The 27,856-nt window shown below is 39.4% G+C and overlaps 3 protein-coding genes across 3 annotated transcripts in view; 1 reads left to right on the top strand and 2 right to left on the bottom strand.

Annotated features, from left to right (window-relative positions):
- Window positions 1-124: 124 nt before the first annotated feature.
- Window positions 125-9,643, top strand: LOC127352321 (fibronectin type III and SPRY domain-containing protein 2). The gene is made up of 13 exons (XM_051380632.1): window positions 125-689; window positions 953-1,239; window positions 1,859-1,954; window positions 2,274-2,507; window positions 2,669-2,691; window positions 3,085-3,206; window positions 4,745-4,909; window positions 5,070-5,204; window positions 5,400-5,553; window positions 6,263-6,396; window positions 6,773-6,905; window positions 7,004-7,180; window positions 8,226-9,643. Exons 2-13 carry the CDS (start codon window positions 964-966, stop codon window positions 8,473-8,475), a joined length of 1,899 nt encoding a protein of 632 aa, XP_051236592.1. The 5' UTR covers window positions 125-689; window positions 953-963; the 3' UTR covers window positions 8,476-9,643.
- LOC127352322 (KH homology domain-containing protein 4) lies at window positions 8,656-17,003 on the bottom strand. Its single transcript, XM_051380633.1, has 14 exons — window positions 16,845-17,003; window positions 15,928-16,201; window positions 15,698-15,817; window positions 15,470-15,543; window positions 15,091-15,143; window positions 14,740-14,942; window positions 13,358-13,566; window positions 12,763-12,823; window positions 12,422-12,479; window positions 11,975-12,210; window positions 11,502-11,606; window positions 10,628-10,713; window positions 10,425-10,543; window positions 8,656-9,978 (listed from the first exon to the last, which is right to left on the bottom strand). The coding sequence occupies exons 1-14, from the start codon at window positions 16,871-16,873 to the stop codon at window positions 9,848-9,850; spliced, it is 1,758 nt and encodes a 585-aa protein (XP_051236593.1). The 5' UTR covers window positions 16,874-17,003; the 3' UTR covers window positions 8,656-9,847.
- A 2,574-nt stretch (window positions 17,004-19,577) lies between these two features.
- The window catches only part of pde8a (phosphodiesterase 8A), a 44,357-nt gene continuing 36,078 nt past the window's right edge, over window positions 19,578-27,856 (bottom strand). The window contains exons 15-22 of the mRNA XM_051379332.1: window positions 27,435-27,483; window positions 27,120-27,255; window positions 26,805-27,003; window positions 25,025-25,242; window positions 24,066-24,198; window positions 22,879-23,043; window positions 22,643-22,772; window positions 19,578-21,858 (exon numbers count right to left, since the gene is read on the bottom strand). Coding sequence (XP_051235292.1) covers window positions 21,752-21,858; window positions 22,643-22,772; window positions 22,879-23,043; window positions 24,066-24,198; window positions 25,025-25,242; window positions 26,805-27,003; window positions 27,120-27,255; window positions 27,435-27,483 — 1,137 coding nt within the window. The 3' untranslated portion in view covers window positions 19,578-21,751. The remainder of the gene's footprint in view (window positions 21,859-22,642; window positions 22,773-22,878; window positions 23,044-24,065; window positions 24,199-25,024; window positions 25,243-26,804; window positions 27,004-27,119; window positions 27,256-27,434; window positions 27,484-27,856) is intronic.

Here is a 27,856-nt window from a genome sequence, read left to right as displayed (position 1 = left end):
ACGTTGTTATCATATTTTCTTTAAGTTTAATGTCGAGATAGAGGTTACCATGGGGATTATTCTAATTATTTAGCTAAAATATTAGGTATAACACCACTTCTGTTAGTGAAAGCAGGCAATTTCTCCGTAGTAATCTTCCTGTGAGTGTACAGGAGGTCAGCATTGCTTGATATCTACGTCAAGGTAACAGTCACAAAAAAAGTGCCAGTCACACTTTCGATCATCAAAGTACTGAAAGAGCCGACGAGGTAATAATTCAGATTTCTGATTAGAAAACGTTGGAATGACGGCTTTTCCTGAGTTTACTAGGAGCCCTGAAGGCACCACAATGTCTGTGGTATTCTGTTCAACTTTGACCTTTAAATCACATGTTCGGGGATTTCCACCTCCTAATATTAGGGCTAAGAACAATAATGGAGCTGAAACTGGCACTAATTACACATTGTTTACAGTATTAACGAAACTCAGGCCTCTAAGTAGTCTAAAGTGTGTAGTTTTATTCAGTAATTTAACTTTAACTAAGCATGGATGTTTGACAGGCCTGTGACATTTGAGCTGTCTGAGTCCCCACAACCTATTTTTGTCACAGTATCTGGGTGAGGGTGGGACTGCTCACAGAGTTGGCTTGTCGGACACCATTGCTGGGCTGAAATGGTTGTTTAGACTGACTGGTTTACTGATTTATCCAGGTAAATTTACCATCAGCTGCTCATTCACTATCAGTAATTTAATTGACAGATTGTTCTGCACATGTTGGCTGGTTAAAGTATCAGCTATGTAGTTTTGAGATCTAATATTGTGTTCATTCTTTTAAATTATTGTCTCATGCAGGATTTTTAGACTTATTCTAGGTGGTTGTTGATCTATAGACTGATGTAGAGCCAAAAGGGCTGACTTAAATTGATCTTGTACCAGAATCATAAATGAATAGTCAACCTCTGTCCTCCCACAGTCAATCTCCTCATGGACCTGTACGATATCAGAGGAGGCAGACTGGATGTGATTGCAGAGGAGGCTGAGCACCAGGAGTTAAGCAGAGAGTCGACCACTATGGAGCCCTACAATGTCGTAACAGACAGAGGAGGGAGGGCGACCAGAGATGTTTCAACCTTCCAGAGGTTCTCCGTCGACACCAATGAGTCCCTTCGTTTTGAGCCCTGCGAGGACAGCTCTCCGTCTCCCACTGGGGCAGAAGATGGACTTGATGACGATGAAGTGTTTAAGGAGGGAGAAACAGAGGTGGGGACACTAACACAGCTTTGGCCCTTGATGTAAGAGTGAAATATTTCAAGGATTCAAGGTTATTTTATTGTCATTTATCAATGCAAGGTTGTAGAATTGTATTCTTATATAGTTCCCTTCATGCTTCTATTAAAAACAAAATAAATATGCACCAATGACTACACATAATTACTCATTACTCATTTGTATGATTAATTGTTGTGATATTTGATATTTCCTTACTTTATTTGACCTCTGTTCAAACATGGTGAGATTTAAATAACTTTTTCTTGGTGGAAATTGTACCATAAACACAGAATCAGCACCCCTAGAAATGTAGAAATTAGTGGAAAAAACACAAAAATTCTTGACAACTATTCATTAAAACATCCACGTGTACATGAATTTCCCAAACAATGGCCATTACATTACTCTTAAGGAGTGTGGACTGACATTTATAATTTCAGATTTCTTTGTAGTCGATTCCCAGAAGATGGAGCTGTCCACATAAAAGTTTGAAAGCCACAGATGTGACCAGAAAGTCCTCACAGCACAGGCTAAGAACAGTTTGTTACTGGTTTGAATTAAAAAAAAAAAAAAAAAAGAGGGTAAAAGTATGACTTTCAATTGTTTTCAGAGTGAGACTGTCACAATCAGGAATCGTTTGCAAGGGAAGATTGCTGAGATGGAGAGCTTTGCGGGTCATCTGGAGGAAATCTTTCTCACTGTGGAGGTAAATGTCACACTCAAAAGACTGAAACAGATTGTTGGAATGTGCTTTGACATTGATTCATTATTTTGTTTTCATTTGGGAATGTTTCTTGTTATTATTTGTTTTATTGGATTCAAAGACAGAAATAAAGTTCAAGATGTCAGATTTCAGTCCATGTGTGTCCCCTGGAGGGCCTGAAGTCAACACATCCCTTTCATTCTTTGCCTCCCTTGACCTGTTATCCTCTCATGTTTCCTTTCTTTACATATTTTGTTTTTAATGCTTAACAATTGTCTTAATCTCTAACTGTGCCACTGGCATCCTATTAATGTATATACAGGAGAATTTTGGCCGTCAGGAGCAGCACTTGGAGCAGCACTACAATGATGTGCTGCAGACGTTGTCTCAGCGATATGACGAGAGAGCAGCGGGGCTGGAGGAGGAGAAGAAGGGCAAGCTGGAAGCGCTGTACAATCAGCTGCTGGCTTGCGGTCAAGCAATGGATGCCTCCAAGGAGCTCATTGAGACGGCCCAGGAGGTTTACCGCAGCCAAGACAAGAGGCTTTTCCTGAAGGTGTGTTTTCTTCATTTGGATGTGCAGATGACAGTTGTATATGATGATGATAAATAGAAGAAATCGAAAAATAGAATGAAAAATGGGTAAGTAATATTGATTAGTGTTTCTGCATTTATGTACTTTTTTGTTCACTCTCTTTCTTTGACCTTTACTGACAGACCGTTATGCCCACCATTAAAAGGTAATTACACCGCTGCTCAGTGAGTACTGTATGCCACATAATGTGACTGCACTGGCGGTGATTGCAGTGTGATTTCAAAAGACTAACCATTAATGGCACAGGGCTAATGTTGTGTTTCCAGGTTTGCCTGTAGTTTCAGACTAATATTACATAAGCAGACAAATATTTAGTGTGAATATAAATCCTTGGCCTTGGAAAAAGTGGTCTGACATAAAAATCCTTACTCAAGGTACACTTACTAGCTTTTTGCAGAGCATTTAGATTGCTCAGTCAAATCAGTCAAAATACTCCAGGAAAAGCTAATAAGTGGACCTGAGTGATCCAAATGAATAGCATGACACAAGCTGCTTTACGTTAATGTTGAACCTTAATATATGAATTTTTTTACAATAGAATCAAGGAGTTCGCCAAAGAGGAGATTGACCTTACGTTGGCCACATGTCTTGAGTTTAACACACCGCTTGCTGACCTGTCCGATGTCAAAACCATGATGGACTCCATCAACGTTGTTCCAGGTCTGACTTACAATCCGCTCATCTGACACAGACATCGGTCAATAACTGTGTCTGTGCAGTACACAGACGAAGGTTAATATCTGCACAGTTGCCTTTGACACATTGTGCTCTTAGACTGTCTGTAATTACAGCGTAGAGGAGTCTGTGGTGTGGTGGTTGCCTTTAGACAATTACCTAGCAATTTACTAGTTTTATGTTTTCATACACAAGGCCAGTGTGTCAATAGTCTTTCATTGAGAGAACAAGCATACGTAACTGTTACCACCAGTGGGGCCTGGAGAAGTGGGTAAACTCTTAATTTATGCCTTTTTATTTTTTAAAGCAGCCTGTCCAGCTAGGACAGGATAAAGCTGAACAGGATAAACACCCTGTGTTATAAACAGTGAAATGTAAAACTACTCTAGCATATTTACTGCTAGTATTTGCACACTGTTTCACTTCTGCTGCTAGACTTCAGGCAGTAAGGATCATTACGAAATGAACAACAGCAACAGAAGAGGTGCAGATATTGTAATCAATACTGGCCCACAGAATATAGGATGAGACAATTACATAATTAGGCATTTTGAGTACTCCACTACTAATTGATGCACATCAGAGGGGATTTGAAGTCGGTATACCCAATGCTGACTGAGAAATAAGTGGTTATGCTCCATATACTCTGCACTACACCACAAAGCCCACCTTGCTTTCAGGACAGAATCAATTAGCCACAGAATAATCAATACTAGCCCACAGACGGAGTGAGACAACCACATAATTATCCATTTTGAGTGAAGTATTCCTTAGTCTTTACTTACTTACTTTTACTTACTTTTCCACTCGTGAAAGTTGGACAGCTGACTGAAAAATAAGTGGCGTACCCTGTACTACACCACTGGTTACCACCCATTTGATGATTTAAAAACAAGTTCAATAATGAGAATCCATTTGGAAGTTCATCTAGTGAGGTTAGCAACAGAGAAACTATTACTATTATTAGGTGATTAGACCCCATCAATTTGAAGCATCATCATCAAGCATAAGCCCACATGAAGATCTGAGATAGGACAGGATCCCCCAGAGTCTAGATACTGGTGGTGCAGACAGCAGGTGGATGATTAAAACTATCAGTTGAATCTCCCTGAACATCCTGGAGGTAATAAAATTACACGATTATAATGATATTCAAAGAACAGCATCTAAGGATCAATTTGACCTGAGGAACACAGACAGAAGATCATTGCTCAGATAAGGTGAAATCATAATTACAAATGTAGGGACGCAGAAAGGACGGGAAGAAGAAAGGAATAAAGGCAAATTTGACAGGCATATTTGCATACTTGATTCTGGTCTCGTCCTGTTTGTGTGTGTGGTTTAGGAGGGAAAGAATATTTAGTATTTTGTCTGTTCTAGTTTAAGCTTAACACTGTCTGTCATAAGTCATCGCTTTTATGTAAATCTGCTCCTTTGCTATCTCAGCGCTTTTAATGGTATGACTTTATGTTAAAAAAATTTAAAAAACACAGGTCAATAATATTTTTCCAATATAAAAACAGCTCCATCTGCCCCAGTAATCAACCCCCAGATGCCCAACTCTGCCACTCAGACGTCCCTGCGTGTGTGCTGGAGCTTGTTCTCCGACGACACGGTGGAGTACTATGAGCTGTACTACAGACCAGTGCTGGAGGACATGCCAGCAGACAGCACCTGTGCACCACACGGTATAACACAGAGACACTGGCTGCAGATTCACATTGCATGATAACACCATCTACTGTTGAAATGGTATCTATTGATATGGGAGTCTTCTAAATTTCTCTGAACGGTGACGTGTTTTGATCAGTACAGCCACATTTAAAATAGTCTGTGCCTGCTTTTCAGTCAGCACAGTAAAAGTGAAGGAGACCCACTGCACCGTGACAGATCTGCTGCCCAACGCTCAGTACGAACTGTGGGTGACTGCTACCAACACCACAGGCATCAGCCCGGCGAGCGAGAAGGCCTTATACATGACAGGTAATAAATGTCACACTCCAACAGCTACACAAGGAGTCATCAACTTGTGACAGTTGAAATAATTGTCTTGTTGTCTCGGAATGTCCCCTTAAATCACTTTCAGATGTATTTTCCTCTATTTTGTTTTCACCCCAGCCTCATATGATTGATGTTGGAGAGAGTAAAGTCTAAATCTTTGATTCCCCTCTGCCTTAGTGCCATCGCCTCCAGTGATCAAGCAGAGAGAGTGTACTAGCTGTCCAGAGGCTGCTCTGATCCGCTGGGAGTCAGGAAACACCAACCCTGTAGACTCTTACACTGTGGAGCTCAGCGAGATGGGTACTGACGGCACAGAGAGCAGTGTTACCGAGTAAGAACTGCGTTAACATAAACCTACAGTTGACAGATTCAACATGGAAACAAACGCGAGATTTAATTGTGTTTTCCTTGAAATATTTCACACAGAAAGATGAAGGTAAAACAGCTCAGTTGGAGCAGGAATGCTCGACTGGATATTCCGAGCTTCAAAGATGCAGTACCCCATGATATTTGTCTTCACCGGCCTGTCCTTTTAATAAGGCGTTTGCTTCAATACATCCATAAACAAGCCTGTGTTAGTGCTTGCCTGGGCTTTTTGAGGTCCCATGGTTATAGAGCTGCTGAATCAAGACACTCTGTCCTAGAAAATCTATTCTTAGCTTCAGCTCCTGCAGCACTATAGCCTCAGCTAGAGTACTGTCCTCACATTTGGGGTCATTTTAATTTTTCATCTGGTCACTTCAGAGAATAGTCGAAGCATTTATTTCAATAGTGCAAAATGTTTTTTTGCATAAAGGAGCCTAAACTGCATTAACTGAAATAGTTACGTGGTCCAAATATGACAAAGTTCCTATTTAACCACCCCATTTATCCACCTAGTGTTTCAAAAGACGGGACAATATGTTATTTCAAGGTTTTACACTCTGGTAGAGAGGTATGGAAATAAAAGACAACCCAAGAAAGTTGCCATCAGTGTGCATTTAATATATTTTTATAAAGGAAGTGATGTCAGCCTTCTGTCCTATTTGTTAATCCCCCAGGTCTATAGTAGCTGTGCCCACCTGTCAGTGTCTGATCCAGCTGCAGACGGGGCGGCGTTACCTCATCTCTGTAAGAGCAGTCAACATCGGCGGGCCCAGCGTCAGAAGTGAAGCTATTACTGTCTCCACAACAGGTGAGAACGATCATGGAGCAGCCTGTTTATGGTACTTTTGGCCAGTGGTTGAAGAAGTATTCAGGTCATTTACTGAGGTAAAAGTAGCAATGGCTATTTATAAAAATATCTCATCATAAGTAAAAGTCCCTTATTCAAAATTTTACTTAAGTAAAAAGTAAAACTACTTGTGTTAAACAGCCTCTGCCAGTGTTTTTCTCATTGATGTAACATGGTTCCCAATCTTTTTTGTTTGACCCCATAATACAAAGCAATGTCTACTTGGATTTAAATACATTTGAGTCCCGAAGAGGTCAAACTATAGGTACTATAAGTGTTTCACAAGAAAGAAACCCATTTGCACATTTGTATGACTGACATTTGCTTACCTGTGCAGGAACGTTCTTCTACCTCCTGGAGGACAGCGCCCACCCCTGCCTGTCCTTCTCTGAAGATGGCTTTACGATATTTTATGGCGACGAGGAGCTGCCGATCAGCGCTATGGCCTTGGGCGATAACACCTTCACCAGGTAAAGTGTACAATGGCTTGTGTGACAAAAAGGACAATAAAGGAAACTTTTAAGATAGCCCTTTGAGTGTATATAGTAAATTAAGTGTGTGTGTACAGATGTGTAGCTGTCCTGGGGGATCTGATTCCAGTGCGAGGCAGGCATTACTGGGAAGTTGAGGTGGATGATGGGACGGAATTTAGGATCGGAGTTGCGTATGAGGACACAGGGAGGAACTCGTACCTCGGAGCCAACAATACGTCCTGGTGTATGAGACACATTCTTACTCCATCCAGGTAACAGGGCAGCACTTAAAATACCCTCACTGTTATTAACCCTAATATTCGGTTTGGGGTCCCTGCTTTCTATCTGTGATTGGTGTTGACAGTACTTTATACACACTACAATTATCTATTAGTCTAGTAAGTAACAGGATAACATGCTGTACATCTCTTTCGTCTGTGAATTACTTTTTGGCAAACAAAAGGAAATACATTTTTAACCATATATAGTTTGTGGCAGAGGGGTTGTAACTTTAACTTCTCTTCATAGTTTTTTTTTAATTTAGAAAGAAGAAAAAATATTCAAAGGAAAAACATTGATTTTGCACTTACATTACTTTTACACCCACTTCGGGACCCCAAATAATGAGGAGGTAAAGTTTCAACAAATGAAGGGTTAACCAAGTACCCTTGGTTTACTGCTGTCACTTTTTTTAAACATATTTTTTATACATGTCCCATGTGTTGTGCAAGTTTGGAATTTGTTTTAACAAGACTTCACAGACCAAGTAGATGCAGATTTTTCAGCCAATCTGATATCTCAATTAGCATGCTGAGCCTCTGAGGGACGACTACTGCAGTTCATGGAAACTGGGCCAAGACTGTATTTTTAGCCACCAGAAATTTTCCTTTCCTAAGCAAAAAATTGTGCATCCGCTCTATGCAAACCCAAGCCCACTGAAGGTAGAAGAGCCCCACAGTTGAGTATCTGTTACTTTATACGTGTTGCTATGGCAACTCTTCTTGGAACAAAGCAGGACCGCTGAATTGTCACATTTAGCAAATCAAGAGCGGCATATCACACAAGCCCTGAATGTGGTTTCCATTGTAGGCATGCTCTTGGTGATTCTGCCTACGCGCAATTTAACAATCACATTTCTCATTTTCTTTAATCCGCAGCCATTTGAAATCCTGCTGTTGGCTCATGATTCAGCATCTGCCTTCCTAATGGCTGACAGCGGGAAAATTATCCCAGACAGGATGAGAGAAATGCTTTCTATTCAGAACTTCTCTATCCACAATCATGTTGCCTTTTTTTTCCCCCTTCTTCCTTCTTTAGGCATAAATATGAGTTTCTGCACAATGGCTGGAGTCCTGACCTGAGGATTACAGTGAACCCTGTGCGGATAGGAGTGGCACTGGACTACGAGAGGGGGACTCTGTCCTTCTTTAATGTGGATCTGGAACAACACTTGCATACCTTTCACTGCCACTTCGGAAATTATGTTCACCCCTGCTTTGGCATGGACAACCCAGGAGCTCTTACTGTACATAATGGCATCGAGGCACCGGAGTACACATTCATCTGACACCAGCAATAGTAGTATTAACGACACAAAACCCAGGGCTGCTGGGAAGTGAAAAAAAACTTATTTATAACACTTACCCAAAGCTCTTCAATAAAGAAAACCTGAATTCATAAAAAAAAAAAAACATATCTGCTGACCTTTCTCAGCAGTATAAAATGTGTGTGATATAAAGACAATAGGGGGTTTTCAGTTCTTTTTATTATAGTATTCCATGGGAACAGGCATACACCATTTTCCAAGATAAGAAAAGTTTCACTGAATTTTACAATATGTATTTATACCATCAGCAACTGCAGCAGACCAAGTGTTTCAGTTCAAAAAAGGAAATAAGGGGCTTGTTTTTGATAAAACAAAGATGCTTTGAAAAATGAAATTAAAGTGTTTTAAGAAAGAAAATCCACTTGTAGTTATTATACATTTGTATTCACATCTTAAAAAGGAAAAATCCACCCTGAATACTTACACACTGTTAAAAAGTGGCAATTTTGTTTGATAGTGGTATATGTTTTGTGAGGAGAAGATTTCTCTGCCATGTAAGAGATTGGCAAGTGCACATTTTACCGTCCCAAAAAAAAGAGGCTTCTATCAAAACAGCAATAACACAACGGAGAAGAACACAGTAGAAAATATTTGTATTTCTAAAACCATATCCTCAAAATTCCCTAATGACATGTAGCCACAAGATGTGTTGCACTTCAAGTCATGTGGCTAAAAACACACAAAATTGTTGGCGGGCCTTCTATATTTACAATTGCTTTAAAAAAGGTGGGCATATATTTAAATTCCCACACCACTGGGTGAGCTTATAGAAAGACATTCTGGGAGAAACATGAAAAAACTAACTGAAACAGATGTACACAAAGCAAAACCTACATCAGGACAAGAAATTAAAAACCCATCTTAAGAGTCCGGGAAAGCCCCGAACATCAGAAACCAGTGATAAGTCAAAGACCATAACAGTGGTTTGTTTTTGATTTTTTTGCAGCCTGTTTAGTACCTTATTTTTTATTTTACTGCTATACAGTATATACCTGTATTTAGAGTCCTAAAATGGATGTCAGTACACAAAGTGGCACCAGAAATGTTAATCTGGAGATGAATGGAAAACCATGTCTGCTTGGGTGGAAGAAAAAAATGTAAATGTAATAAAGTTGTATTTAACGTCTTGCTTGGGAAATTGTCAAATATGAATTTGTTCTTTGTAGTAAATGAGGTAAAACATGGCAAAACACTGGTATAGTCCTAAAACTCTGTGTGATAATGCAAGAGTGGATTTTTCCTTTTATGGGATTTGAGAACTGTTTTAAATATACTAAATGTAGATTTTGGGTCTGTGGGGATCCTGGGCAGTGGGGATGGGGCAGGACAGGGGTTATGAGTTATCGGTCTTACTGCTGCGTATCCTCTCCTCCTCTTCATCGGAGGAATCTCCTCCATAGGGCACTAGCCCTGATGCATCTTCATCCACTTTAGACTTCTTCTCGCACACCTCCTCTTTAACACCTGTAAGGGCACAATAAAAATGGAGAGAGAGAGAAAAGTAGAAAGAAGGAGGGACACATGAGAGACAGAGAGGATGGGGTAGGGGGGGGACAAAGAGAGAGAACAAAACAAAAAGGTAACCCATTGAGGAGCCCCATGTTAGCGCCGTTTTTTGAGTTCGTGTGATCCACAGCCAGGGGAGGGAAGATATCAAATGAAACGGCAGCAGAGCACACATCCATAACAGGCAGGTCCCGAGACACATGTTGAGAGAGAAAACAAGGGAAAGACAAAAAACATATACAAGAAGAGCGTGTTAGTAGGTTCTACCAGTGGAGAGATTCACACAGGTCTCCACTCCTCCCCAATTCCTCCATGGGGGGAGATGCCATTTCATGCAACAGACAACTCAACAAATGTCTGAGGACTCAGGCTCTCAGAATTTTAGGAAATAAGGAAATGCATACCCATTGATGCGCTGCTGACAGGCAGACTGACTGGATCTTCTGTTACCGCGTCTCTCGTCCGTTTGCGCGCAACAGGGGCAGGTAGCACAAAGGGAGGTGGCGGTGGAGGCATCAGAATCCTAAAGAGAGAAAAACATCAATATCTACAGCGCTCATGATTCATGTAGAATAACATACAAGAGAAATAAGATCTATTAACACACCTTTCTACTACTTTCTCCTCTTCAACACTGGAGGCAGGACGTTCAGACTCCTGATGAGCAGGACCCTCTGGAGAGCTGCTGGTAGGCTAAACAGAGAAATAACAAAACATTAAAGACAATTCCAAACTTTAACATATAAAAGAAAATATTTCATCCATTAGAAACATTTTTCAGCATGTGAAAATGCTTAAAGTTGTTTTTAAACTTTTTCTTTTTTAGAATAAACTTCAAACATTTATTTTATCATTTTAACTAGGTGAAGTCACATAAAGATAATTAAAAAGTTTGTGGCGAAAAACAGCAGCATAATCAGCAGCTCATTTACTGAGCGCAACAACAGTCAGATTACTGCAAAATTCTGATTTGCGGCCAAACCTGTCTACCTGAGTCGTATGCAGACAGGCAGTAAGTCAGCAAAGGCTAAAGTAATGGTTACAGCAACATTAAAACTATTCTAAGTTGGATGGTTTTTACTTCAAGCGTTTCAAGAGAAGTCACATGACACAGCAATGTGAATTTAACCAAGCCTGAAGTGCTTTCAGTGTTGACTGTTGATGTTGGGAATTTCCAAATGGTCAGTATTGTATCCATTTTTAGGCTAACACAGTGATGCAGCTTAAAACACGTCTGTCGTCAAAAAACACTGCTCACCCTTGTTTAATAGCCATTTGTATTATCGATGGTAATGTGACAATTAAGCATTTATGTAACTCGCTACTGAAATGGATAAGCAATATAATTGTTCTCCCCTATGAATGGTGAAGACCAAACGGTTAAACTGCAGTAACTCAAACACGTTGAGTGAAAGAAGTGTTAATGTTAAAGTGGCCAGAATTATATTCATCTTTTTATCAGGTGTTTCTCTTTAGCTAACCTGTTCTTCCTTAGCCCCCTCCTGGAAATGACGTTTGGGACTTCCTGAATCAGCGGGGGGGTTTAAAGATCCTTCAGGCTCCACTGTCTCACTGCTGCCAGGATCCTTCAGTAAAGCAAAACCAACACATACACACTGATGCAGCAGCCCGATTGTAAAGAACTAAAGTTTCACAAAGACCTCCACAGGTTTCAGGTGCCCTAACCTTAAAATAAGGATTGTTACATAAACCATGAGCTCAAAACTTATTAATATTTCGTTTTTTGAAGCTTGTGGTGTCTGCAGATTCAAACAGATGCTGAAATTAGCAAATGTTCCATTTTTGGTGGCTAAACATATGGCTATAGTACTTGCGATAAGCAATTAAAAAATTATTTTTGGCATTTCACAGTCCAAGTTAATCAACAAAACTAATAACTAATACAAGAACCCTGAAACAATAATTAGTGGCAGCCTTAATCTTGGGCAATTACCTGGACGAGATAGGGATGCGGTTTCCTAGGACACACCGGATACTGAACCATTGCCTGAGAAGATGGAGGGTTTGTCGACATGTTAGAATGAGTTGGGGGACCATTTGCATTACTCCAATAACCACTGGCTCCTGGGTACGCTGAATAGCCGCCAGCATACCCATTTGCTGGGTAGTTATACCAGGATCCCTGGCTAGAGTAATTGCTATTAGGTGGAAATCCATGTGCTGCGTATGCTGAAATGAAAGTATAGAATGTGGAGTTAATAGCATATATCACACGAGTCAACTGTTTTGAAAAGTGTGACCTACTATTTCAACCTATTGTTGAGCCACTAAAGACGTCATGGGAGGATTAATTACCACAAGAAGAATGCAGACAGCTAGTACCTGATATTTGGTCACCCTTTTGGAATTAGTTACAAGGTGTGAAAAAGAAAGTACTCACGTTGTGTTGAGCCTGTGGCTGTGTACACTGACACCATCCGGGCATGTTCAGCTCTCACCTGGAGAATGAGAGAAAACAAAAACTATATAAAAGAGATAAATAATCTACAAAGGCTGTGTTGATTGATTTTCAACAGTTGAGTTGCATTGTGGGTAGGTGCAGAGCACTCAAGACCTATCTCTGGAGATCAGGTGGTTCACACTACCACTTTCACTTTAGGAGGTGGGTATCGGTGAAAACTATATGCTTCAGTAGTTTCACCTTCTTAAACCTCCCATTAGACTAACATTTAATTCAGTGACTCCACAATATAATTTGTAGTGAAAATATCATGAACTTACAGTTTCTAGCAGACTCTCTGTGAGTTTCTTCGCTGCCTCCAATCCAGTTGCATTTGGGTGGCTGTAAAACACAAATTTGTGAATTTGTTAAATATGATGAGAACAGATGAAAGACTCAGGACAGAACTAACAGAACACAAAGACAGAAGTTTTAGCTTTTATTTGCAAGCAGGGCTTTTTATATGGCTGTTTCAGAAATGAACAAAAACTTTTAAATTCCCTTTATTAAATCAGAACTGAAGTTTTAGGAAAGATTTGTTTTCTTGTTTGAGCAGGTACATTTAGGTTAATTCATTTAGCTCCATTTTGTTTATTATTTTGCTGTTTTCCCACCCTGAAGACAAAATAATGAAATGTTTTGTTGCTGGTGGTTCGGGGGAACTGGGAATAGGAGAGTCTCATTTTCATGTTGCACCTGGGTTTACATTCTCTTACAGATGGCTATCCAAATGATAACGAAGTTTCATGCCACCAGGTTCTACTTTTCACTCGGTGGTTAGCACAGCCACACAAACAGAGTTGAATTAGAATCCTATAAGAGGACTTGAAATGAATGAATGAATGAATGAATGAATGAATGAATGAACGAACATACCTGATGTAGACATAAAGAGGCTCAAAAGACTCCCGTTTTGATGCTTGTTCAATGTAGCCAGAAGTTTTCCCCCTGAGAAAGACTCGAGCCCCCGTCTCTGTCTGGATGTGACTCAGGTACGAACCTCCTGGACCCTCAACCTTTTCATTCACGTTGAATGAGGGCAAAGCCTGGTCCAGACCCACAAAAATCTTTGTGTGCACAAAACTCTGAGGATAATGGAAACATGTGACTCATTATGATGCCCTGGACATTTAGGTTGTTTGACATCTAAAATAAGTTTGACTAGAGGTAGAGCAGCTTTGTAAGCAGATGCAGTTATCCAAGGTGTTTTTCTTATAGACCTGGGATGTTCTCACTGCTACTTAATTTTGGAGGTGGGTATCAGTGAAGGCAACATGGTCTTCATTTGCCTCACTTTCTTAACCTCCATTTGCAAAATCATGACTGACACAATAAGAAGCCACAAACAATCAATATTTAAAACACAAGACACCCGGGCTGCATAATGAATTGCATACAATATAATCCCAATTTTACTTTGCATGTTGTGTAATCATTTCATGTGCCATTGTTACACATCCAAATGAATGAACTTTTGTTTTAATCCAGGTTGCTACCTCATGTGCTTGGGGGCCTGTTAACCATATTTATAGGCTAAACTTGTGTCAAAAATACATTTTCATATAGTTCTATCACACATTTAAAAACAATCTATTCAAATGATGGTCATTCATTTTTCTTCTGATCCCCTTCTCTGCTCCCCTTTCCTGTCTATCTTCGTCTGTCACTATCAATAAAGGCAAAAAATAACTTTAAAAATAAAAAATAAATAACCACAGTCCATATTTGAGGCCAATCACTGATCGCTAGACGCAGTATCAGCTGATATCGATCACTGGGTCTATATAAAGACTTGTGTTTACAGTATATACTTATGTATTATTTACTATTCTTAACAACATTGTATATTAAGTATTAAAATTCAGTTTAGCAGCCAGCTTATTGGCTCTTCTGATTGACGTTTATAGAAACTAACTGCAGTTAACATCGGCCTATTACAATAGGTGACTGATCAATCGAAGCACCCTCAACAAAAACTGCACCTATTGAGTGTACTCAATAGTCATCTCTGTCCCTTGAAAAAACAAGTCATAGGACAGAGATAAAGATAAAAACAAGTAATATTAAGAGTACAAAAGACCTGCTGATAGTAAGAGGTTACTCCCTTCTACAGGGCACAGTGCAATATATATATAAAATATATGCCATAAATATGTATGACATGGTAACATTTTAGCAATGAATCCCCAGGACACTAAACAGATTTCACCACCATTTGTAGCAAAGTAAACTTCAACATAGACGTCAAGTCTGCCTACCCCTGAATGAGGAGCTGCAGGCCGGTGTCCCTGGCCTGGCACTGAGTTGGTGTTGGGCATCCGCGGCGCTGATGTGGGAATGACGGGGCGAGGAGGCTGAGGGTAGAGGGTGAGCGGAGGCATTACAGGTACCTGTTGTCCTGATGCTGCTGAGGCCCTCAACAGGTCCTCAGAGATTATCTCCTTTATCCTCAGCACAGCCTCTAATGTTGCAGAAAAGTTAACAATGTTTAGACACCAGCCAGATTGAATCCCTTGCCACATAGAACAGGAATGCTTATGACATTTGTGAATTACATTAGATGAAGATAATGATTCTGTATATTTAGCAGATAAAACAGTGCTACTTACTATTGACCTGCTCTTGATTCTTTCCCTGGACATGCAAATACAAAGGTCTTTGTCTGGAAGAAAACAAATCAGAAATGTCATGGACAAACAACTTCTGCACTCTTAGAAACATCTGTTACTATAAGAACATGAATATAATATATTAATATTAATATATAGAATATTACTTTTAATATATGGACTATTAGAATATTATATAAGATGTCCCAGGTTGGTACCAAGGATAAGTGTGTCATATAGCAGGTTACAACTGTTATATCAATTTATCAGGTACATCTTTAGTAAACACTTAGGTAAATAAAAGCCTCAGATCGGACTCAGTAGACTCAAGACTCTGCAGATAAAAAACTTGATCGTGATATCCAGTCTTTGTACATACCCTGCTTTACCCTTTTCAGCTTCGGTCATGAAATGGCCTTTGGTTGAGGTGACTGCTCCACTAAACTGTCTGATCTGAAAAAAGTAATAAGAAATTTGAAGACATTTAAAGCTGTTTTTTTTTTTTTTTTTTTTAAAAGCTTTTCTTAACTTTTTTTCTCACTTTGCCCATTTTATTAACTAGTATGCAGAGTCACATGTAACACTACCATGGCCACTATTCATTTACCTCCTCCTGTGTTTTGCCTTTAGTAAGAAGGTCCCTGCAATTTAGCGGTACATCATTTATGTCGACCTCTGTGACCACCATCTCTTCTGTAGTGGCTGGCGCAGGCACACTTGGAGGGGTCTAAAAGACACGTGAAATGAAAAGGAAAACAGTAAGCCCTCAATTGACATGCATAAACAAGACACAATGTACAGTTATTTGCTTCAGTTTGTTTTATAAGCCATGTGCACCTTTGCAAGTAACGGTGGAGGAGTCAACAGCTTTCCTTTTGCCATCAACATGGCATTTATTTTAGCAGCCATGGCCGCAGCCATTTCAACTCCTCCCTGGGGCGCTGGCTTTTCTCCCATTTGTGGTGGCTGGGACACTGTACTGTTTGAACCTGCAGTGCTGACAACTCCTGATAAAGAGACAGGGTGGCCTGCATTTTGACTACTCCTCTGCTGCCTTACATCTACACTCGGTTTAGGTTGGGCTGGCTGATCCCATCGGCTGGTTAGGCACCTGGAAATGAAACAAACAACAACAAGCAAAATGTTAAACAAGCACAGCTATAACAATTCATTTTGACTACATCACAGATGCATAAATAAACAACCTGAATGCTTTATCTGTCCTTGTTTGCTCAGACATAACTTATTATAATTACCCCCCAAAAAAAACATACAAACGACCCTGATAACTTCTGTGGATGGTTGTTTATGGTAGCCAAACGTACAGCACGTTAACAGATATGTTTTACAGGTATGAAGGAAGCAAACACAGATTTTAAATCAGTTAATAAGTTAATCGTTTCCAGCTTACGTTAACTTACACTGAAGCTAAGGCTAAGCTACCTAACTTAGCAACTTACGATACAGTTTTTTTTTTTTTTTTTAGCCTTCGTATCATTAACACACTTATTTAAGCCTTACAGAGATATATTGTTCGACTATTCTGATAAAGTACATTCAGCTCAGCCTATTGGTGTTGGCTTTTAAGTCTTAAAAAAAAAAGATAAAATAAAATATAACCGACCCCAACAAGCTACCACTTATTAGCAGGCCACGACCATGTATGCTAGCGGGTTAGCTTCACTATTCGGTTCAAGTGTTTAACGTTTAATGTTTAATGTTAGCTCAAGTTACGACAAAAATAAAAAACTCACGGTGTTTGTCCAGTCATTCCCGAAGACATAGCACCGCTCCACTAAACCTGCAGCACAGATTAAAACAGTCTCTGATGTAGTTGACGCTGAACGACGGCAGCCATCGGTCGGCTCCTCTCTGGCGATTTATTCTGACGATGTGTCGCAAAAAGTCTGACTTGGCGGAAGTCGGGTTGAGTTCCTGTTGGGGAGGAAAAGGTTTCTGATCTCCAAATAACTTGAGTTAATTTATCAGCAAGTGTGTTTAAACGTCGTTAGAAAACAAATAGCACCCAAAGTGGGAGATTTTAAAATGTGTGATTAGGTTTGAAGTGTAGAAGGATTCAACTTAAAGCTGCAGTAGATGATTAGAAAAATAAAAAAATTATTTAGTTTAAAAACTTTACTTTATCCTGACAGTAGCACATGAGAAAGATAACCTGTGAGGATCCACCGGGCCTGGAGGAAAACAACCAATCAGAGTCAAAAACCATAGTTGATTGTTGAGTCTCATTCCCAGGGTGTCAAATAATAATAATAATAATAATAATAATACATTGTATTTGTAAAGCGCTTTTCATAAAAGAATCTCAAAGTGCAACAGAAACCAAGAAACACAATAACAAAAAACACTAAGGGCAATAACACATAAAAATCAGCAACCGATAATAATACAAGTGATAAAATACATTAAGAAAAAACAAAAAAATCTAAGGACAACTTAAGAACGCCTGCCTGAACAAGAAAGTTTTAAGCCCTTTTTTAAAAGTGTCCACAGACTGGGGTTTTCGCAGAAATACAGATACCACGGGACCCTGGGAATTAGTCTCAACTATCTTCAAGCTTCAAAGCGTCTTTATGTCTTTCTTGTTGCTCTGATTGGTTGTTTTTTTGTTCAGGCCCGGTGGATTCTTGCAAACGCTATTAGGAACGCTAGAACGAGGCAGAGGAACCTGATCTTTACACAGATCGTCTGTCTCATGTACTACCGTCAGGACGTTATAGCGAATATGACAAAAAGTTATTTTTCTAAAAGTGACCTACTGCAGCTTTAAGGACCCCGTTCGTGACCATGGCCAAATTAAAAAGCTATAGGGGACCTTGGGGCAAAAGAAAGAGCAGCTGGGCCGCTGTTAAAGGTACCATTACGTTAGATTTCCACCTAACAGTATTTGCTCCGTCTCCCATTTGCTTCAACTGAAGACCACACAACAGATGAATTCCAGCATGTGTTTCCTGTTTCTGTGTAAATCTTCAGTCGGCTCCAGCTCCAGTCTATGTTCCACTTTTTGGTTTGATTTGATTTATTGACAATATTCTAATATATTTATAAAATACAACATTATAGACTTTGTCATGGATAAAAGGCCTGCACCATAATCCTGGACTTGTTTCTATTGTTGTCGCTGTTTTGTTTTCCATTCTGACAATCTTTATCAAGACATTCAATGTTTGACTTTACAAAATGTGGCTAAAATGTGCTCTGCTTGGAAAAAGAACAATTATTATAGTGCAAAAATGTATTTAGCCCCAAATAATGTACAAAGTAGACCATGACAGAATGTGCATAATATATGAACAGACAGTATTCTACACAAACCAGACTAGAACATTTATCTTCTGTATCAATGTAATATAATTTAAAAATAGAAAACATTTTAAAGAGGAAAGAGACTGTTCTCATAATAAAACAAAGTATTTGTTGTTTGTTGAAACCTATGTCTATGTTTAGCTGACATGGACCTCGTGCATCTTTGTGCATTATTGACTCGTTTGCCAGTAACAAAGGTGGAAGTTGAATGACGTCTTTAGCAACGCAAAACCTTGAGGTGAGGAGGTTGTGGTAGATAAATGGGACAAGAAACCAACAACCAAATACTGTCTTCTTTTAACCATGGCCACAAAGTAGTTATTTAACCAAACCATGATCTTTCCCTAACCCCAAGTCTTTTTTGTGCTTAAACCGAGGGCTGCCTAGATTTCATCCTTAAATATGTTGTTTTGTCCACATCCCAAGAATATTCACTTTCCATGTCATGGAGGACTAAAGAAACCAAAAAATATTCACATTTGAATAATTGAAATGATGTAATTTGGATATTTTTCTGAAACAAATCACTCAAAGCAATTATTATCAAAATAGTTGGCAATTAATTTAATAGCTGACAACTAATTGATTGACCAATCATAGCAGCTCTAAACCTAACCCAACCTTAAAGCAAGAATATGTAACGTTGTAAAGAAGAAATAACACATTCTTCCCTTCACAAATGAAAAGTCATAAAACACACCCTTCATAAATTCAATACATTCAGGGGTTTTGCTGCTACAACTTTACTTGGTCTGGTGTGACCAGTTGATTATGGTGGCTAATGTAAGCAACAGTAAGCTGCTCTGGAAGACGGAGAGCAGATTTGTACAATGTGCCATCTGGGTGATATACAGAATTAGTTCCATTTTGCTTTGTTTTGCCCGACACAGTAGACATCCAAGACAGGCTCTCGGTCAGCCACCATGTAGTTTGAGATGTATCTTTTGCCCCCATTCAAAAAACTGAAAACCTTTTATTCAAACATCTCAATCTTATCTAGATTTCTCTCTAAAAATTAAGATAGTTCAAAATAAAACAAGTAACCTAAAGAGGTAGTTAGATAGCTAGACAGACTCAGTGCAAATATTTAATAATGAGTGAAAAAAGACAGAGAAAGACATAAGAGACAGACATTGAATCATTGCAGGAAATAGACTGCAAACTTATAATTGACATTATTTTATTTTTCATTGAATAGTTTCTAATTTTTTTTCCGTGCCTTCAGACCAAGATGTGAATCAGAAGGAACAAACAAATCCCCTGATTGAGTGTACAATTCTGTCATAAGAGAGAAACAAAGATAACCATGGTCAATACATCTTATTAACCATCATTTGCTTAGCTGTTATGGCATTTATATACTGTTTAAAGAGGAAATATTCTTAATAAGCAACAATCTTTAACATATATTAGTATCCTAATCTGAAACCAGCCTCGAACAAAAAGCTGTTCCCTGGGTCTGTGCATAAGGATGTTGGACAAGTGGCCAAAATAGAATGGTGTTTGATCAAAAATCAATGCAAGCTGGCCTCTAGGAGACTGCTTAAAGACAGTGATAGACAACTCTGCGATCCACATCCTTCTTAACCATTTAGTTCTCTGTATACATGCTCTACATGACCATCCAATTCACAGGTATTCAGATAGCTATAATGGTTGATCTCATTTGCTGCAAATCCAGTGTAAAATTCATTGTCTATAAAAATATTGAGATTTACTTGAACATAACCTTCTGACTATGTTATAATAAAAACTCCAGATGTCCGTTGCAGTTGCACAGTGGGATGTACTGTATAAATATTGTATAAAATAAGGCAGTCTTTTCAGTAGGATAAACCAGATACAAAAATTTCTGGGAGAAAAAATTTTCAAGTCCAAAATGTTTTCACATATTTCTGCTGTTGTCAAATGTCGAGCGGTTTACAGCATTAAACCAAGAGTAAGGGATTGTTGCACAATGAATACACCCACGCACCCACACCTACAATCCAAACACACACACGCACACACACTCTCACACACACACTCTCTCACACACACACACACACACACACTCACACACACACACACACACACACACACACACACACACACACACACACACACACACACACACACACACACACACACACACACACACACTCACTCACTCACTCACTCACTCACTCACTCACTCACTCACTCACTCACATATACATACAAACTCCTGATGATCAACAATAACAGCTTATTCTACAATGCAACATCCCATCCCTGGACAAATCACTGAGACGTAGACATTTCTAATATTGTTTACAGTGCAATACAAAAGTGTTCATTCAAACTGGTACTGTACTTTTGATAAGAAAATAAAAATGTTTAATATGGTAATGCTTCATATGAATAATAATTGTGAATTTTTGAGAGTTATAGTAGTATTTATCTTCATCAGCTTTGGCTTTTCTCTCTCTTTTTGAAATTCAGTTTGTTCTTATTTATCAACTAATTCATTTATGAATTTTAATATAGAAAATAAGAAACATCTAAGAAAAATTAACAAACCAAATCATCTGTAATTAGTTACCTATGATCATGATGTTGAGGTTTCTGTCTCTCAGCAGTGGCCTAAAGTAAAGATCCACTCCCTGACCCAAAAAGAAAGCATCCCCTCCCACATGTCTGTTATGACCGCTACGTGTCAACTTGGATGTGTTTCTGAAGGACACATGAGTATATTGCCCAAAAAAAAAAAAAAAAAAAGCAGTGGAGTGTTCTTTCATGGTGTGGCCTCCAGGGGCAGAGGGAGTAGTCCTGCCTTGCTGCGAGCAAAGGGATGGAGGTCAAAGGTGATTGTATGGCCTGATGGTGTTGGGACACCTTCATATCCAGACCACAATTCCATCTACTCCTCCAGTGTTGCTCGCTCCTTCAGTAAACAAGTAGTTTTTACTTAAACAGCAACTTCACAGCCAGACAGGAGAGCCACTGTGGTAATTAGGGGACGGATGCTTTGCCAGGAGACCTGTAAGGAGCCTCTCTCAGTCATGTCACTTGACCAGCTACACTGCGAATGCCTGAGCGGCACGAGAAGTTCATAAGGATGCTGTGTGTCCGTGTCTGTTTGTCACAGTTCTCATCTGACAGGGTTGTAAAGCCAGCAATGTCCCCGCTGCAACTGCCTGTCAGGAAGTCCTTCTGTGGTTTCTGTATGGACGGACATGTGGACGCTCGGCGTGCTACAGAAGCAGGAGAGTGAAGGCGAGGAGGCCCTTTGGCTGGCAGGGAGAGAGACGCCCCAGCACGAGAGAGAAGGGCTGCCCCAGACTGCAGAGTCCCGGGGGGTTGGACACTGCAGAGCCTACTCTGGAGGTGGTCGCAGGCTGTGCAGCTTCCTCTCATCAAGGCCTTTCCAGTACTTGAAGTTGTTGTCCAAGTGCTGCATAAGATTGGGGAGGTCTGCAAAAGCTGGAGATGCAACAAAAGCTCAATATCAGTTTGTTTTTAATGTTTCCTTTTTTATTTGAATTAACACCGCTATCTTATTAATACATTTTTATAAATAAATTAGTAGGAATGCACCAATCCAACTTTTTCTCTCCTGGTACCGATTCTTAATCCTCAACTCAGGATATCTGCCAATACCAAGTACCGATTCCCAATACAGATACCAGTGTTTTTCCCAAATTGTATATCTCTCTATGCGTACATCAATGGATTTATTTTTATGTAAGGTAAAACAAGGCCAGGGATTGCTGTGACTGCCACCGAGTTTGTGGCCCAGAGTGACTTAATGAATGTAACTGATAATGGAAACACTGAATTTTATAATGACACAGACAATGGAACTGTATCTAATATGGCTTAGTCACATCCCGGTCAACACCTGATCCGCTTCATAAGATCAGTAATCTGCACTGGTACTGATCCAGTGTATCGAATCGGTTCAGCCCTGAGACTTAGTACAAATGTAAGTATAAAAGTATTTAAAACAAATATGATTACACTTCAAAAGGTCCAGTGTGTAACATTTATGAGGTTCAGTGTATAGTCAACTGAATATAGGAATTTCTTTTTTTTTATCTACTGTCAAATCCAGACAGCAGCAGTATTCAGTTAGTTGCGATCTGAAACTTCACCGATAGATGCCACTAAATTCGATACAGTGGTCCTTTAATGCAGTTGCTAATAGAATTCAGATTTAATGCAGTGTATATATCTGTAGTGTTTGCATCGTGCTGTGCAGTCTTACCATCCCATGCATCAAACATGTCCGTAATGAAGTAGTCTATGAAGGAAATCTGGGACTTTGGGATGCTACACGTGTTTCTGTCAAACACAGGCATAACCACTGGTAGACCTTGTCTCTTCTCTTCGTCCGTCTGTACATGAATGACAGCACAAATACATATATTACAGCAAAAACACACTGCAGCTGCTGGATCAATCTCCCCACACCATCAACGCCATGTTCTTTTTTCTAATTACCTGTGCAAAATACTCCTCTGAGATGCGTCCGGCCCATTCTATACAGAGCTCCTGAGGCCTGCATGGATTGGAGATGTCTGCACACTTAATCAGCATCCGCTTGACGAGGATGCGATTCTCTGGGGATGTCAGAACGCTTTTTACAGATTCCTCGTCACCGTTTCCCTAAAAACACAGAAGCAGGCCATTAGCACAAAGACAACTGAAGTAATGCTTATTAGTGGCAATAGACAGCTCCATAGAGCACACAGCAACTGAACAACTTTTAAAGATAACTGACTGTGTTTGTACATAAACCAAACTGGGAAGATAAAAGACATGGCACTCTGGGAAAACATGGCACTGGCAGCTGATAAAAGTTCTGGTTTTCTTTATGGAGAAGGAGAGTCTGTATTCAGTGTGTGTTCATTCAGCTCTTGCAACACTTACATGTAAAAAAAAAAAAAAAAAAAAAAAAAAAAAAGTAGAGTCACATGATTTGCAGTCCACTGTAGGCCTCAAGATTGTATTCACGGACAATTATGTTAAACAGAAATACAGAAGGTCTGTTTTGCTTTGCCAAGATAAGTGAGGTCTCTGTGTCACATATACTTTAATTCAGTTAACCTTGAGACATGAAGGAGACCAAGGAACTTTTTTCAAATTATTTGTTATTTATAATCAACCTAAACTCCATTACAATTTATACCAAACACTTCTGTTTAACAGTCCTTAAGGTCGCTATATTCAGTAAAATAATTCAGGGAAAAATAAGCATAAAATCACTTATTCACATGATTCTTGCCTTTAAAGACCAAGACAGCTTTTAAATGTCTGTGTTGAGCATTCCACACACAGACGAGAAAGATGGTACCAAGTTGTAAAATTCTCTCCCCACAAAGATATCTGTGCCCAGCCAACAACAGGCAAGACAAGTCCCCTGAACCAGTATGATCATCTCTCAAGCTCTTATACTATTATTGCTTTCATACTGTTGGTGACAGAATGAGATAACAATAGTTTTTTTTGTTTGTTTTTTTTACAAAAGTGTTTATCTAGTGTCTGAAAGCTCCTGTGTATCCTTCCTGCTCTGATGCACAACACTGATGTATTTAGAAAAAAAATGCTAAAATTAGTACTTACTATTTCTACACAGAGAGACGAAATCTAAAAACATTTAAAAGTGTGGATTTCATTTATAATCTCACCCCATTCTCCTCCAGAGCAGCCAGTGGCTTGTTGATGCTGTTGACAAATTTGTTGACATGTTCAAAGTGTTTGGTCATCTCAGTTGCGAGCACCATATCAATGATGGCCTGTCGTAGTGTTCGATATTCATTCCTAGAGAGAGAGACAGAGAGAGGGGGAGAAAGACAGAGATGGGCAGAAATCAGATGGGTGCAGGAGGGGAAGGCAGGGAGAGCAGAAAAAGAGAAAACAGAGAGAGTGAGATGACAGTGTGGTAAATAGCATGGAACCCCGTGTGAACAGTTTTCCCCTTATGACTGCAGTGACAGTGGCGATGAATGGATGCTTTGTTCACCTTCCCCCTCTGAGGGGACCAGCACATGTGAGCTATTCTGCTTTGGGACTCAAATCACATTACTACCCCGCTGCTGTCAACACACGCACACAGTGTTGCTTTCATTGGCAGACTTAGCTTATCCCCTATGATGCTTCAGATGACGTCTGTATCACAAACAATTTCACACAAAATATACATTTTCTCAGTCTTGCATGTTGATACATTAGAGTGAATATTTGTTAATCTCATAAAGCAGTTTTCAGAAAATATTCATACAGCTGGGTTCCAGTGTAATCGCTGTCATCGTGCATAAACTCAAAAGTCTGAAAAATTCACCTAATTTGGACTAAATTAAAGTTCAGCCAAAAATGAGAATATAATAATTATCTTTTAAAGTGGAGATTATTAAGTGAATATTGGACACACAAAATCACACAATGCACTTATCTGATTGATAGTTGGAGTGTTGTAGGCTTTTTCCCCTAGGGGATCAATTAAAGTATATCTTCTTTTTCTTCTTTTTCCATTAACTATGGAAACTATTTTTTGTGTTTGATCCTGTGATCTTCAAATGAGCTATAAACAGCCAAGACATTAACAAATCATGACATCTTAGACCCCTTGTGCAAGGCATCTACCTACCTTTCAATGTTTTTGAATATGTTGCACTTATCATCTCTTGTGGTGATCTGGAAGGCCAGTGCAGCATGGTGGCTCTCTAGCACAGCTGTGTCATTATAGAGGATGGCCAGCTCGCTTCCTGCATTGCACAGGAAGCTGTTGGTGCGGCCTGGGTGGTCCACATCGTGCACAGTAGCAGCAATCAGGGCAGCCACCTCATCAATGGGATCCAAACTTTGCTGTTGGGGCAAACAACATGAAAAGCATGAAACTGGGAAATCTGGTATATTACTACCTTGGTCCTATTGTTATCAGGAGTGAAGTTTGGCAGTTCTGAATGAGAAACTAGGCCAAGCGCTGGCACAGTTTAACCTTATTCTACATTCACCAGACATGTCACATCCCACAATCTACACAATTGTGATGAGCATGCAGCTTAGCCCGTAGTGCAATAGGGCAATGTGCAATAAACAAACCAGCACCGTAGCACTTTAATTCTTAAAGTCTCTGACAGTCCCTTTTTAAGCTGCCACAATGTATAGTGTCTTCCATGTTTTGAGATGTTTTTATGTTGATTTTGTAATTGTTTTTTGATGTGTGTCTGTTGTTGAGGTATGCTTGTTTCTGTGAAGCAACAAATTGTAGCACTGTGCCCAAGACAAATTTCCCCTCGGGGACAATAAAGTTTATTCTATTCTATTCTATTCTATTCTATTCTATTCTAGCCTGCAGGTTTAACCAAGAAGTAGCTCAACATTGTGAATGACAATCATGATTTATTAATAGGATAACACAATACACAATGAACCGCTACATGAAGAAAATAAATAAAATGTGTGCAGAACATTGTAGATTTAAAATTGTTTTTATTTTTTTGGTAAAATATTGACTATACAATATTATAGAACAAACATCTGCACTCAACTATTTGTAATTTTAGGCATCATATTTCTGAGGTAATTTATTGTTTGCTAGATAGTTTGTCATCGCGTGTCACAGGACTATATAAAAAGTTAAAATGTGTAAGTTAAGAAGAAGAAAAAGAATATAATTCTGCATTTTTAAATTAATTTTCAACATAACAGACCTTCTAACCTGTTCCAGGGATTCATTAACCTTGGGTGATGTAACTTTACAGTTCACTGGCTAAGCCAATGAAAGATCATTCAGATCAGAAATAGACAGTTTGGTAATCAGCTTAGCCGGTGCATGCCCTAAACCAGTTACTGAGCCACTGACACACTTGGGCAAAACCACGACTTGATTATGTAGAGTCAGACAGGACACCCGACTCCGAAGACTGAGCGGAGAGCTGTGCTTGATAGTAGAAAATCCCAACATCAAGATACCGTAGGTGTTTGGGCCCAAAACCAATGATATGTAATAAAGCTGCTAACTCATAATTTTCTTAATTAATTAACCGTTAACTGTGGTTTACAAAGTGTCCGATAATAGTTAATAAATTGTAAAAAAATGGCCATCACAACATCCTGGAAACCCAATGTAACATCTTCAAATGGCTTATTTTGTTAGCAGTCATTTTGTATAGAATAAATCAAAGAAAGCTCCAATTAAAATTAATTCAATTTGTGGCATTTTGTTTGAAAATAGCTATTATCAGAAATACTGACTAATCCCCTGACTGTCCCCTGGCTAATTAACAAACACCACCTTTAGCCTAAGCAAAGTGGAGCAGTAGCAATGTTCTGAAAGCAAAAGTCACACCATGTTTTGCATATCTGGCCTATATTTTATTTAAATAGAATGCTTTATTATGAATGATCACTATTTGTTAATTTACCTTGACCCTCTCCTTGCAGAGGAAATATGCTGTTGCGTGCAATACATCAGCTGCATGAGAAGAGTTGTGGTAGGAGTTACTGGAGTGGTAGTTGGCTTCAATCACTTGTAGCCAGGAGCGCAAAGTGGCCTCAGGGCAGTTTAGGAACTCGCAGACCCCAAAGCGGGAGAAGATCTTCAGGCCCAAGTAGGTCAAAGGCCTGCGGGAGGATTCAGCATGCTAGTTTAACAAAAATCTCATCCCAAGCTCTCCCTCTACACTAAATAAAATTAGACACAGTCCCTCCTGTAGCCCTTAACTCTTTTGCTGCCTCACCGTTTCATAGTTGCAGCCTCCAAGTTGAAGACATCAAAATCCCAAGAGTCCTCATTCTCCATGGTCTGGGCGATGCGAGGGGGGATGTCGTTTAACGACAGAGGAGTTATCAGGTGACTGGGAATATGGTGGGGTTCTGTGAGCAAAGGAAGCATTCAGATAAAAAGTGGGAGGTTAGACATGTTGTTCACTACCACTGGATGAACTACAGAAGAAAAACAATTTTTTTTTAGTTTTAAATAGCAACAGAGCTGGGAAAAATAAATATAACTTCACACTTCATACAACTCTTCTGTATGCTGTATGTAAACTTACGTTTTGTGGAAAAGATGTATTCATTTCCTGACAATCTGCGTAAACCATCCTGTGAACAAGAAAGAAAAAAAGTGTCAGGGACTGAGGTAGCAAGTGTAAAAGACTGACTGCATACATACAATTCATAAATTCGTCCTTTTTGAACAGCCACATAAGGAGTTCAGCTCAGCTTCAGGAACACATGATCTCTGTCAAAAAACTGCAAGGCCCGTCAAAATAATTTAGACAGTGAAATTGTTTGAATGCTTTAGATTCAATTGTCTGACTGAGACATTTACTCTTACATCAGATCTAATATAAAAGTGATCTGTGCTAAATTAAGCTTACAGCACTGACACAGACATCAGCGTGGACTAAAAAAGGAGCAAAAAAAGCTGGTTGAGACCAGTTACGTTGCTGTGACTTGCATATGGGTTTCAACC

The sequence above is a fragment of the Dicentrarchus labrax genome, unplaced genomic scaffold (genome assembly GCF_905237075.1).
Source record: "Dicentrarchus labrax unplaced genomic scaffold, dlabrax2021, whole genome shotgun sequence".
Lineage (NCBI taxonomy): Eukaryota > Metazoa > Chordata > Actinopteri > Moronidae > Dicentrarchus > Dicentrarchus labrax.
This window is presented reverse-complemented; position numbering and strand designations above follow the sequence as displayed.

What these genes read in the sequence shown, in the direction of transcription:
- LOC127352321 (XM_051380632.1), top strand. Translation starts at nt 964, where the DNA reads ATGGACCTGTACGATATCAGAGGAGGCAGACTGGATGTGATTGCAGAG. An exon ending in TATTACTGTCTCCACAACAG is followed by an intron (nt 6,397 to 6,772) that starts GTGAGAACGATC and finishes TTACCTGTGCAG; the next exon opens with GAACGTTCTTCTACCTCCTG. An exon ending in CACATTCTTACTCCATCCAG is followed by an intron (nt 7,181 to 8,225) that starts GTAACAGGGCAG and finishes TTCCTTCTTTAG; the next exon opens with GCATAAATATGAGTTTCTGC.
- LOC127352322 (XM_051380633.1), bottom strand. Translation starts at nt 16,873, where the DNA reads ATGTCTTCGGGAATGACTGGACAAACACC. An exon ending in GGAATGACTGGACAAACACC is followed by an intron (nt 16,202 to 16,844) that starts GTGAGTTTTTTA and finishes TTTCATTTCCAG; the next exon opens with GTGCCTAACCAGCCGATGGG. An exon ending in CGCATCCCTATCTCGTCCAG is followed by an intron (nt 11,607 to 11,974) that starts GTAATTGCCCAA and finishes GCTTTACTGAAG; the next exon opens with GATCCTGGCAGCAGTGAGAC.